The following is a 14008-nucleotide window of genomic DNA, read 5'->3' on the forward strand; positions in this document are numbered from 1 at the left end:
AGATGTCTCATTAAAGAGAGAGTCTGGATGTGGCTTCAGGGGTAGTTACTTAACGCAGCGACCACGCGTAGGGAGCATTCTTCAAAGACGTCGTTAATGTGCAGGGCACAGCCGCTTAACACCACTTCTACACCTTGGGAGCAGCCATGTAATACCACATCCATGTGTTGGGAGTAGTAATTCACTGCTACAGCATGAAACACCACATCCACGTACAAGGAGCAGTCGTTAAGCCGAACGTCTACGTGTTGGGAGCAGTCATCTAGCATGATATCCACGTGTTGGGAGTAGCCATTCAACACCACATCTACGAGTAGGGAGCAGTCTTTGAGCAGAACACTATGGTGTTGCCTAGGGAGCAGTCATGCAGCAGTACAGCCGCGCATAGGGAGAAGCCTTAGAGTATCTCGTTCACGCGAAGGGAGCATTCATGAGCACTTATCCTCATATTGACTCGTCTAAAAGCTAGCTACTATAGTGCAGACCCATGCCAGGCAGGCGAAGAGCGGCTGTGTGCCCTACTCACTGAGAGAGCGTGCGCAGGTTCCTGATCAGGTTGTCGATGATGGCCTGCATGCGCGGGCCACAGGGCTGCTGCTCGGCCGCGAGGATGGCAGCGACCGCATTGGACATTGCGTCCTTGTTCTTCTCGACCTCGTGGCCGACGATGTTGGCAAACTCGGCAACCTGCTCCGCCATCATGATGAAGGATCCCTGTCGGGTGTCAGCTTTTGGCCTGACTTGTAGGCGGGCGCATGCAAACTTACACAGTCGGCAGTTGTATCCAGCATCTGGTCGAGCGCACGCTGCGTATCGCGGTGGTTGGACGTCGGGAGGGGCACCTCTTCGAGGGCGGCAATGGACTTCCTGATGGAGTCCTTGACGGCGAGCGTGGCAGTCTCCAAGGCCCTAAACGCGGTCCTCAGCGACTCCTTGGCCTGGTACTCATCATGGAGTAGCGATTCGGTGATGTTGACGGCGTGCGGGTGCTGGGGGTTGCGGCTGGCGGTCTGGATCTCGTTGATCACGCCAGTGGGCCGAGATTGGTTGTAAGAAGACATGGTGCTGCTTTTGTTTTGTTCAGCTGAAGCAAACTTTGCCTTGTCATTGAATGGATGCCTACCGTGATTCGTGTCAGATAGAAGGGGAGAGAAGACTTGAGGTAAAGCACGAGAGGTGGAAGGGTGCAGAGCCAATTTTTCAGTGAATGGGTCGTGACAATAAAACAACTTTGAAAGGGTATTTACAGAAGGAAATACAACGGCGCTACGGACAAGGCGCCTCTTTTATCCGACGTCAATTTGCAAGCAGGCAGAGTTGCGAGAAATGGGATTGTTTACATGACTTCCAAGGTGACGCTGGACTTACTTCCCAAAGGACTTTTGCGGTTTTTTGCGTCTTGGACAGGTGCCGCTACGTCGCTAATGAATCAGCATTCGCACTCCAGGTCAGTCCAGGTGACTGTTCAGTCGACAAAGTGGTTGAGAAGCCGGAACAAATGTCTCGTTGTCTGTGGTAGAATGGCCTGCACGCTCGCCTGCCGTTGGCTAGCCACGCCACACCTCAGGTAGCGTCAACCACTAGTCCATGCTCTTAAGCTCGTTGAGGACCTTCAGAATCTCCTGCTGGTCTACCGCCCACTTGGTGTGATCCGGGCCGTAGGTGTCCTCCGCCCAATTCATCAAGGTCGTCATGTACTTGATGTACTTTCCCTTTCCGCGCTCCAGAAGCTCCAGCAGGTCGGTGTGATTGTCAAGATTCTGCTTCAGGGCTCGGTTGAGCTCGCGCTGGGATTTTCACGTCAGTATCGTTGCCCTCGCCAGATTAAGCAATGACTTACGTGGAATTCTAGCGACTTGACAAATACCTTTATTCCCTGGTAGAACTTGGGGTCCTCGGCGCTCATCTCTTGAAACTCCTTGAAGAAGGCATTGTAGTCCTTGCGACACTCCTTGATCTGCCTGCCCTGCTCTTCGGCGGTGTCTTGAACTTTCTTGAGGTCCTTGGTCATCCTAGGCTGTTGTAAGCAAACGAAGCCTCCTGGTGCGCTGAATTTTTCCTCTTCTTACCTTTCAAGCAAATCTTCGGCTGATGTCAGAGTTCGGAATCCAAGTTGCTACTCTTTGCGATGTCGAAAAAAAGAAGAGGGGTATGCGTGGCGTTTGTTTACCCTTGCCAGAGGGTCACATGTACCCTTGCACTCCCCCGCCAGTGGGGAGATCTGTATGACGAAGCCCTGCTTTTCGTATCACCCCATCCAGAGATATTCACCCCATGCTAAGAGTTTACCTTCCCTTGAATAATCGTTTGCTCTGAGGAAACTTTGAGCATCCGCAGGCATCACCAGATGTAGTCAAAATTGTAAGGACCGCTAGGAGCGGCGTTGATTGGAAACAGAAATTTCACGTTCAAGCTTGCAATCCCAACATTTGAAGCCCCGGTGGCCACCAAGTTTTGCTTGTCCCAATCCCATCATTCCAAAGCCCGTACAATTGCTCCAGTCCTCACGTTATCAGACCCTGCCGGGATAGCTGCTTGCATCGAAGATGCACGAAAGCCTCTCGTTCCGAATGTCCACCCAGGTCTCCGGCTTTTCGTTGCCGTGTTACTCCTCCAGAGACTGGATCTCCGTCAAAATATTCAAGATGTAATTCTTGGACGCCGGCCAGTACTCGATCATTGACCACTTCAAAGTCAAGTTTGCCCAATGCTGGATGTCCTTCATCTGAATATACCACGTGTTCTGGAAAACCTCGGCCTCGATTTCTGGGTTGTCGGCAATGGTGCTCATGATTTCGTCGCGCTCATCGGCCTGTATTTGATTAGTCTGTGCTCGACCTTTGAAAATTGGCAAACTCACAATTCGCGAAAAGAGTCGGAGGAGGTTTTCTGCTCGCTCAATAAGAAGGTCGCGCGCCTCGGTTGTGAGATCTTTGCCTCTTTTTTCGAAGGACTCCGACATGAGCATGAAGGACTTGCGGAGCTCTTCCCGCCATTCGTCAATTTTGCCGATCCGGTCCCAGAGCTCGTTTGTTAGCTCTGCTGTCGCGCGTTTGCGTTTGCGACTTGGCTTGCTGGGAATCTGTTAGCATTTTCAATGAACTCAGGAAAGTCCAAAACCTGCTCTGCCATGTCGTGATCCGCTTCTTAGCGATTGGGAGTAATGATGGTGGTGCGGTCGCAAAGTCGTGAGAGATCGAGCTGCTGCTGGCGGTGCTGGTGGTGCAGCCAGACGAAGGGCCGTCCTTTCCGTTCACAGGTCAAGAAAGCCCAACTCCGCTTGAAAGCTCGACTTCACTCGACGCGTAAACAACCTGCCCAAGGTCACTTCACATGATTGTAGGCGCGTTTGCATTGAGAAAGCGGCGTCAAGTGAGGGTCGTCATACCATTTCTCTTATATCGATTTGGTGAGGTTGATGCAATACCACTTGGAAGACGGCGCTAACACCAAGTACGAAGCTACCTTTCATCATCACTGGATGCATGTGACCTCGTCAATCGCACTGTCCAAGAAGTCTCAATGATGGACCCAAGAATTGACGGTGGAAGATTGCAATAGATACATTTGTCGCATCCAGTCGTCCAAGAGCTTTCAGTGTGGTTGGTTTTGGCTCCGTGGGCTGCTTGCGTTCAATTAATACTTCTCCAGCGTTGATAAAATGAAGGAAATACTCACTGATGTGACCATTGGAGTCTAGTCCCATCGTCGAGCATCTCGACAGAGACAGTGGAGGAGGTGTTGTCGATATCTCCAGCGACTACCTTGCCAAGGTCGAAACAAACAAATGCCACAGCAAAGTTTGTCAAGCGCATCCAGAAAGACACTGGTGCAGAAAAAGGTGGAAATAATTGTCAAGCTGGGTCTAGCGATAGTGCAGTAGCAGTGCTTGTCAAGATTACAAAGATTGAGAGAAAGATCAGCCTTGTGGACAAGAAGTACTTCGTCTTGCCGGTGCTGTCGAAACGACTGTCGAAGCCTGTTTTTGCGCTTTTTTTTTTTTTTATCTCTCGTTAGATCTTAGGTGTTTCGACTAGATTTTAACTGTTTTAGCGCGAATCCGCCACTACTAAGCCGTCGTTTCCACGTACACTCATTACGTAACTAAAGGTGGGAAAGTCTCTAATAATTATATATAATACATAGTAGAAGTAGTAGAGAGTAAGTAATAAAGTCTATCTTAATATACTCTTCTTTAGTTTAGCTACTACTTCTTAGAAAAAGCCTATGCGTTAATAAGTTATTACTATATATAAAATTTTTAAAAAATTAAAAATTACTATACCTACTATAACTCTATAGTATAGGCTTATACATATATAACTAAAGTTAGAAAGTAAAAACCTACCCTCTAAAGTATTATACTATAAGTATACCCGTACCTACCCTCTAAGAAGAGGCCCTACCTAACCTAGTTTCCCTTCTACTAGATAGCTATAACTATAAAATCTAGGATACCCCTATACTACCTAGCCTACTACCTACTTAACTAGCTAATAAACCTAAGAAAATAGACTAGGACTTCCCTATAAGCCCTATTCCCCTATTATCCCTACTAATTATCGTACTAGGCCTAATTAAGAAATAGTATACTATGCTAAAGAGAACTATCCTAGTAGATACCTCTAAACCTAACCCTACCTACTAAGGAAAAAGGACTAGGTTTAGATTTCATCTAAACTTTAATACTACCTAGGAGGTAATTAATGTAGTACTCTCTTACATCCTATACGTAATAAACCTTATATATAACATAAGTAAGAAGTAAAGACTCTATAACCTTAGTAATATCCTATAGGATTATACTAAGATAGGTTACGTAGGTAATATATTATTAGTTCTTACTACTTAAGTTTACTCCCTTAAAAATACTACTTATACGCTAGGAGTAAAGGTCTACTAGCTATAAAAGCTAGTTATCCTTCCTATAACCCTAGCTAACCTATTATATATAACCTAAGCCTAGAAAGTAACTACTACTAGAAAACTATACATAATAACTCCTTACCTAAAGATAACTATAAAGCTAGCTACTACTCCCCTAAAGGCCCTACGGGATATGTAGGTTATTATCTAGTAGTAAAGTCCCTTCCTAGACTTTAACCCTCTCTCTATATAAAATAACATTAATAATGCCTTTAAGAACGTAGGTATATCTAGCCTAGTTATGTTAATAGTAATATATATAGAGAAAGGTAACATCCTACTTACTAGCTTACCCTAGTACGACTCTAAATTCCTTACCTCCTATAAGGACCTCTTTACCTACCTATTCCTAGATGCTATAGTCTAGGAGAACTAAACCTAGTATAAGGTTATTACCTATAGCATCCCTATTAAAGACCTACGCTTACTTAATATTAGATAATTCATTATAGAAGAGGTCTATACCTTTAATCCTAGCCTTTCTATTATTAGAACTCTATACTAGCTCACTTTAGCTAAAAGAAGGGCTACCTAAAAAGTAAGGTTAGTTATTATAGCCTTCTACATAGTAAAAGAGGTAGAGATAGCTATCTAAAAGCTATTTATTAGAGGCCTAAGAATAAGTCTAGACTATTCTAGACTCTTCTAGACCTCTTCTATTACTAAGAACTTATTCCTATAGGTTCTTTTAGATTCTAGCCCTTATTCTAGATTGTCTTATTACTAAGGCCTAGAATCTTCTAGTCTAGATTAATTAGAAATCATCTTCTATTAATAGAAGAACCTATTACTAATTACCTAGAGATAGAACTCTCTAGAATCTATAGGTTCTTCTATATAAACACCCTTAGGTAGCCTACTAGTTAGTCCTTTAAGGAAGTTCTCTTATAGTAAAGAATCTACTATATTCTCTACTATAAACCATCTACCATACGGTATATAATAAAGATATTACTTATCTTTATAGAATACCGCTAATAGGTTATGAGCCTAGCTAATAGTAATCTATAGATTACTATATAGCTTACCTTATAATTTATAAGTAGGATTTTACTTCCTTCCCTACTTATAAGAAAGAATATACTATTCTTTCTATACTAGACCGCTCTTATAAGTAAGGCTTAGTAAGACTATCTTAGTAGATAGCTATTAAGCTAAACTTATAAAGAAGTCTAGGGAAAGCCTACTTATTTATATAAGTAAGGCATTTTTTAGGGTAAGGACTAGTATCCTAAGCCCTATCCTTAGGCTCTTAGCCTATTAAATTTTTCCTAGGACCGTCGGGCCTATATCTACCTAGGATTTTATTCTAGAACCTTCTAGTAGTCTAGAATAGCCTTATTTACTACCTATTCTTTACCTTTCTCCGCCTTTCTCCGGATTTCCTCACATTTCTATTAACTACGTTAATATAAGGTGTGGCTACGCGGCCTCTATACTATATTAGGCCTAAGCGTTACCCGTTTATACTAGTTCCCACTAGTGTCTTAGCATAAGGAATACTAAAACTTCACGATACTTTAAAAGGTTTTCGACCTGTATTAACCCGAATACTTTGCTTAGTAAGTAAAGTAGTAAACCGTTTTAAAGTGAAAAACTTGGCGGACAAGGATCTGAAATTAGATTCCTTATATCTCTACTCCCGGCTAAGTTATTAGAGAAAACATTAAAACTCTAATAAACTCCCTACTTTCTATTAGGTGCATTAGGCCTATTAGCACCTAATAAACTTCAAGACTTCATACACTTATAGTTTCCGCTTAAAACTATAAGTACATAGAGTTTTATACTCTAAAGACCTCTATAAGGTATAAAATCTTTAATATACCTTAAGAAAGAAACATCTTCTACTAGGAAATATAGGAAAAGAATTCCCTAGCATTCCTAAACTTAAAGGCCCTAAGAACTAGGAGTCTTAGTGATCTACTATAAATAATATAGTAATTATAGAAGGGCTAAAAGCCTATCTAGACTCTAAATCTTAACCTAAAGTAGAAGATCCTACCTAGGAGGTTAATAATGCTAGAATAAGGACTTTTATTAGGACCTCTATAGATCCTAAACTTTATTCTAGCATTACCCATTATAGAACTATAAGTTCTATAGGAGAAGCCCTTAGAAAAAGATGTAAATCTAAGGGACTTTTATAGGAAGTCTTACACTTTATAAGGCTACTAAGCCTTAAAGATACGGGAGATATTAATACCTAGGTGGCTAATCTATTAGATGAGATAACCCTATTATCTTAGACTAAGATGGCCTTAACGGAGAGGTAGAAACTAGGTGTATTCTTTAGTAATATACCTAGTAGCTATTCTTCATAGAGCGCCGTAGCCCAGCTAGGGCTAAAAGAAGAGACTACTCTAGACTACCTTATAGAGTATCTAGTAGAAGAGTCTCAGCACTAAGAACTAGAAGAAGAAAGTAATACTACCCTTATTACTATAACTAGTAATAAAGGGAAATCTTCTTCTAAAAAGAACGCCTCTACATATAATAATAAGAGTACTAAGAAGTGCTCTTATTATAAAAAGAATGGCCATCTAGAAAAGGACTACTATAAAAGAGCTAGGAATTTAAAGGGTAAAGAAAATGATAGTAGCCCTACGGATTTAGAGGATACCCTATATATTACGGGTTATACCTCTTATTTTACTGCGGGTCCTAGCCTAAATAACTAGATTCTAGATATTAGCACTACAGCCTATATGTCTAGACATAAAGATCTCTTTACTTCTTTAAAAGAAGTAAATTTACCTATAAAACTAGGTAAAGGAGAGATCTATACTAAAGGAATAGGTACTATACCTATTACCTTTAAGTACGCTAATAGAAGGATAAATCTAGCCCTTCTAGACGCTCTCTATATCCCCGATTTATCTATAAATCTTATCTCTATATCTAAGCGATATATATAGTATATATCTAGATATAAAGAACTTAAGACTTATAGATAAAAGAGAGTAGATATATGCTAAAGTTTTACTTTAAAATAACCTATTCATTCTACCTAAGGTAGAATCTGCTATAAATTACTCATATATAGTAGATTTAAACCTATAGCATAATAGGTTAGGGTATATAAACTTAGAAGCTCTTAGGGCATTACTACCTATTAAGGGTAGTAAAATAGACTGTTCTATATGCTCTTTAGCTAAATCTAAGCGTACTATATCTACTATACTAGTAGCGGTCTCTAAACCCTATAAGAAAATAGGTCTAGATGTTATAGGACCTATTACTCCTAAGGGAATAGGGGGATATACCTACTATATAGCCTTTATAGACTATTATAGTAGGTTTACATGGGTATTCCCCCTATTTACTAAAGGAGAAGCCTATAATAAGATAGTTTACTATCTTAAACTTATAGAGCCGCATGGTAAAGTCTAGTCTTTAAGGCTAGATAATAGCCTAGAATATAGGGGAACTTAGCTAGATTTACTAGCTGAAAATAAAGAAATAACTCTAGAAAAGAGTTCTCCTTATAGCCTAGAGTAAAACGGGCTTATAGAGAGGATATATAGGTTAATAGATACTATTACCTGTTGCCTTCTCTTAAATTCTAAGGTCCCTCTTACCTTCTAGCTAGAGGCTATTAAAACCGCCACTTATATTCTAAACCGGACCCCTAAGAAGTCCCTAGAGGGTATTTCGCCTCTAGCCTGGCTAAATATAGCTAAGGGTAGGTCTCCTACTATAAATCTCTCTTATATAAAGACTTTTAGAAGTAAAGTCTTTATAAACATCCCTAGAGAAAAGTGTACTATATCCTCTAAGTATTCTCTACGCTCTAGGCCTAGTATATTATTAGGCTTTAAGGGGGAGCATATTTATAGATGCTAGGATATAGAAAAACAAGCTATTATATGTACTAGGGATGTTACCTTTAAAGAGGATGAATTTCCTTCTCCCTATACTAAAAGTATAGAAGATAAGGAAGATATAGACTATACTAAGCCTATATTTCCTTCTTCTATAACTAGCCCTCCTAATAGACTAAGATCTAGGTCTATAACTACTATAGATACTAGTAGGGAGGAGCCTAGGAGAAGTGAGCGCCTTAGAGAAAAATCCTCTAAGGAATCGACTACTATAGAGGCTACTATTAATAGCCCTATAGAAGAAGTACCTTATCCTCTTAGAGAGACCTTTAAAGAGGTTAGAATCCCTAGTAGTAGCAGCTATGTTACTATAGAAGGCCTAAGTAATATAGAGGAAGATATCTCTTATTACTTACTCTATAGTAATAGGGAACCTACTACTTATAGTTAGGCTATTAATTCTCCTAATAGCCTAGACTGGCAGAGAGCTATGCGGGAAGAATATAATTCCCTTATTAAGAATTAAACCTGGATCTTAGTAGACCCGCCTAAGGATAATAAAATTCTTAGAGGTAAATAGGTCTATAAGATTAAAACTAATAATAAGGGAAATATTACCCGCTATAAGGCTAGATAGGTAGTATAAGGCTAAAATTAGGAGTATAGTATAAACTATAAAGAGACTTTTAGCCCTATAGTCTTACCTATAGTTTTACGCCTACTACTAAGCCTTTCTGCCTATTTAGACCTAGAAATCATACATATAGACGTTAAAACCGCCTTCCTAAATGGGAAAATAAATGAAGACGTCTATATACATCAACCTATAGGCTTTAAGCTTAATAATAAAGTCTGTAAATTAAAGAAAGCTCTCTATAGCCTAAAATAAGCCCCTAGGGCATGGGTAGCCTGTTTTAGCCACTTCTTAGAAGAGAACGGCTATAAATAGCTTCTATCTAAGGCCTGCTTATATACTAAGACCTTTAAAGAAGGCTTATTTATATGGGTCTTAGTATACGTAGATGATATCCTACTTTTTAGTAAGGATATGTCTATTATTAATTCTTTTAAAGAATTAATAAGGTCTAGGTTTACTATTAAGGACCTAGGACCTATTTCCTATTATTTAGGAATTTAAGTCACCCGGGATAGGTCTAAAAAGACTATATCTTTATTACAGGAAGGCTATCTTTCTAAAGTCTTAGAGACTTTCTCTCTAAGCTCTATTACGCCTTCTAAGACTCCTTATTTATATAAGGAGCTTCCTAGACTACCCGCGGACTATTAGGCTAGTGAAGACCTTATTAAAGAGTATAGATCTTTAATAGGCTCTCTTCTATATGCTATAGTCTATACTAGGCCTAATATAGCTTATATACTAGCTTCTTTAAGCTAGTATTTAAGCTGCCCTCTAGTAGAGCACCTTAGAGCTGCTAAAAGAGTCTTATCCTATCTAAAAGGAACTAAAGATTATACTATTACCTATAAGGGTACTAGTTTTAATCTAGAATCCTACTCTAACTCTAACTTAGGGAATGAGCTTCATAGATATTCTCTAGTAGCTTATATTATTTACTCTACTAATAGGCCTATAGCCTAGAAGGCTAGTAGACTAACCTATATCTCTATTTCTACTATGGAGGCAGAATATATAGGTTATAGTATACTAGCTAAGGTTATCCTTTATATTAAAGGATTTTTAGAAGAGTTAGGTTATAAAGACCTTATACCTACTCCTATAGTCCTTAAAGGGGATAACATACCGGCTATAGCTGCTATAGAAGATGCTACTAAAAAGTCTAAGAATATAGACATAAGGTATTACTTCTTAAGGCAGCTAGTTAAGGAAAATCTTATAAGATTCTCTTATATCTCTACTAAAGAGATGCCTGTAGACGCCTTAACTAAGGTACTTACTAAGGCTCTCTTTACTAAATTCCTCTCTATTACCCTGCGTAATAAGTTAGGGGGAGTGTTAGAGGCCTAAGAATAAGTCTAGACTATTCTAGACTCTTCTAGACCTCTTCTATTACTAAGAACTTATTCCTACGGGTTCTTTTAGATTCTAGCCCTTATTCTAGATTGTCTTATTACTAAGGCCTAGAATCTTCTAGTCTAGATTAATTAGAAATCGTCTTCTATTAATAGAAGAACCTATTACTAATTACCTAGAGATAGAACTCTCTAGAATCTATAGGTTCTTCTATATAAACACCCTTAGGTAGCCTGCTAGTTAGTCCTTTAAGGAAGTTCTCTTATAGTAAAGAATCTACTACATTCTCTACTATAAACCATCTACCATACGGTATATAATAAAGATATTACTTATCTTTATAGAATACCGCTAACACTATTCTATCTTATAGGAGTAAGTATAAGGGTTATAAAACTCCTTAGGATTACTCTAGATGTATAGTATATAAAGTGTTAAGAATTTAGCTATAGCTCCTCTAGGTATCATAATAGGACTAAATGCTTACTATATACTAGCCCCTACGCTATAGAAAAGCATAACTATAACTACTATATAAAGAGAGGCACGAAATGTGCCTATATAGCGTTAAAGTATAGTAACTATAACGGTACTTATTACTCCTAGGACCTAAACTATCCCTATTATCTAATAAAGCCATCCCCCTAGTATAAATATTAGGTTACCTTAAAATTATGCTATTAGGGATAGTACTAGAACGCTATAGTAGAGTATATATATAATCTACCTTACCTACTACCCTATACTATATTTACTTTTCTATATACGCCTTCTTCCTACCCCCCTTCCTTTTATTACTCTTACTTTATGCTACCCGTCTACTTAGATAATAGTAGGAAGGCTAGTTCTTAGCCCCCCCTTACCTAAAAAGAGCCTAGATAAACTATCTATCTATAATAACCCTATACTAACACTATACTAAGAATTATACTTCATTATACGAGACTCTTTAGCTAGGCATCCCTACTTACCTTATAAATATATGCGGCATCCCCTATAGATAGCTCTATCTTAGATAGCCTATAGCTCTAGTAAGACGTAAAACAATTAATTAATTACATAATAACTTTTTCCGGTCTAGCTACTAATTCTTAGAAAATAGCCGTACTTAAAATAAGTCGTTACTATACCTATAAAACCTTTACCTAACTAAAACCTTATACCTATCTTTTCTTAATAGCGCTTTAGCGTATAAGTAACTAGATAGGGTAGAATGAGATATACCCTCCCCTATAGGAGGGTAACTAGAATGTAGTAATAGGAAATACTATAGAAGAGGGTGAAATTCCCTAGTAAAGCCTATAACTAGACCTCTTTAATAATAAGAAAAAACGTATAGATGATCCTTAGGTAAACATCTACCTACTACTCCTACTAGCTTCTAGGTATAGTGCCTTAGGCACATCTATAGCCTTAGGCATTACTATTTTAGGCTAACTAGGAAACTCTACTTCCTACATGCCTTCTAGCCTACTAGCTATCTCGTATGAGGAGTTTCTTACTCTAACTATAGGTAGTAAACGCCTAGTACCCTCCCCTAACTTACTAAATAAGAGAATGTTTACTTAGCCCTTCGTAGCGAACTTTTATATAATAAGTGAAGCTCTTAATGTAGCTCTCTTATATATAGTTAACGCTACCTATCTCATGCTAGATATAGAGATAAAGAGAAAGCTCCTTAATCTTACTACGGTATTTAGAGACTTTACGGAAAAGGGAAGGGTTAACTTTACTAAGTTAATTCTTACTATATAGATTCGTTCCCTAGAATTAGTATCTCGTACGCTAGTCTAGAAGGCCTAGTAGACTTAGGCCCCTACTCCTAAACTAAGAATAGTACCTACTATATCCCCTTCTAGCCCCTAGGCTACTAGATCCCCTTATATATTTACCTATATAGTAGCCTAGGGAGCCTCCTAGAGTAGTATACTATAAGAATAGACGGTTATTAAGAAGAAAACCTAAACCCCCCGCCTTTAGCTAACTCTTTAGGAAAGATAAGTCATTATAAGAGGCTAAATCCCTAAGATTACTAGTCTTACCATATAAAATAGTATTAACTAGTAGCTATAGGTAACCGGCCTTACTACCCCCGTTATTACCTTAGTAAAGGAATCCTTTAAGGGTAACCTAATCCTTATATGCGTACCTAGCTTTACTACTAACTTTCTTCTTAGTAAGAAAGAGGTACTACTTTATATGTTCCTAGGGGCTTCCTTTTAAGCTAATATCCCCTAGTTTAAAGTTATTACCTACGGTATTCTAATAGTAGACCTAGATAAAGTTAATATTACTAAATTCATTACTAATAAGGTAGTAACCTTTAACCCTAGACTAAAGGTAATTAGGGAGCCCTACTAGCTCACCCCTAAGAAACACTATATAACCTAAAAAGCAGGGTTAGTGGTTCTTACTTTTACTATAGAGGTAGAGGCTAAAAGAGCTATTATAAAGAGGCTAAACATCATAGGAATTAGTATTAAAGTAGAAAAGATGTATAATATGCCTACCTCTATATAGTATAAGAAATACTAAACTTTTAGACATAACTCTATACGGTATATAAAAGCTCCTAGGTGTAAATACTATGTAGAGGCCTACCTCTCTACTACCTATAAATGCCCCTATTATATAATAAAGGGTAAGGCTTATCTCTATATAGCCCTCTAGTATGTTAATTACTATAGGAACTACTAGGCTATAGATAAATAATGCCCTATTACTACCTTAAAGCGTAAAGCATAATAGAGGACATTAAAATCCTATAAGTTAACCTTAATAAAAGCCTCCTACCTATAGAGATAGCCCTTTAACTTATAGTAGAGATAGGGGTCTACCTAATCCTTATATAAGAACCGTAGATAGTAATATAAGATGGAAGTCTACGATTAGTTAACTACCTATCTTTCTACTAGATACTCCCCTTATACGGGTAGAAACGCCCCTATACGCTAGTATACTAGTTAAGATTCATATAGGGAGTCTAGATTAACTTTTATCTAGATATCCTCCCTAGTAAGGACACCCTTATGCTAGAGATAGAAGGACTAACTACATAAACTCACCTTATTAATGTGTATAATAAAGCTAGGTAAACCTAAGCTAATAAAAACCTTCCTTATATAATAGAGAGGGTCCTAAAATATAATAAGGTAGAAACCCCCTCCCTCTTTATAGGGGATTTTAATGAATATCATCTATTCTAGGACCCTCTAGCTATATAATTACTAGGAGCGGAGAAGCTAATAGACTAGATTAAAGATAA

At 38.5% G+C, this 14008-nt stretch overlaps 1 protein-coding gene across 1 annotated transcript; it reads right to left on the minus strand.

Moving 5' to 3' along the window:
- Positions 1 to 1580: 1580 nt before the first annotated feature.
- On the minus strand, positions 1581 to 2011 carry IWZ02DRAFT_431593 (uncharacterized protein; the record flags this gene model as incomplete). Its single annotated transcript, XM_066766175.1, has 2 exons — positions 1581 to 1787; positions 1841 to 2011. 2 exons carry the CDS (start codon positions 2009 to 2011, stop codon positions 1581 to 1583), a joined length of 378 nt encoding a protein of 125 aa, XP_066624607.1.
- Between the last annotated feature and the right edge of the window lie 11997 nt (positions 2012 to 14008).

This window comes from Phyllosticta citriasiana (assembly GCF_038021145.1).
Source record: "Phyllosticta citriasiana strain CBS 120426 chromosome Unknown IWZ02scaffold_4, whole genome shotgun sequence".
NCBI lineage: Eukaryota > Fungi > Ascomycota > Dothideomycetes > Botryosphaeriales > Phyllostictaceae > Phyllosticta > Phyllosticta citriasiana.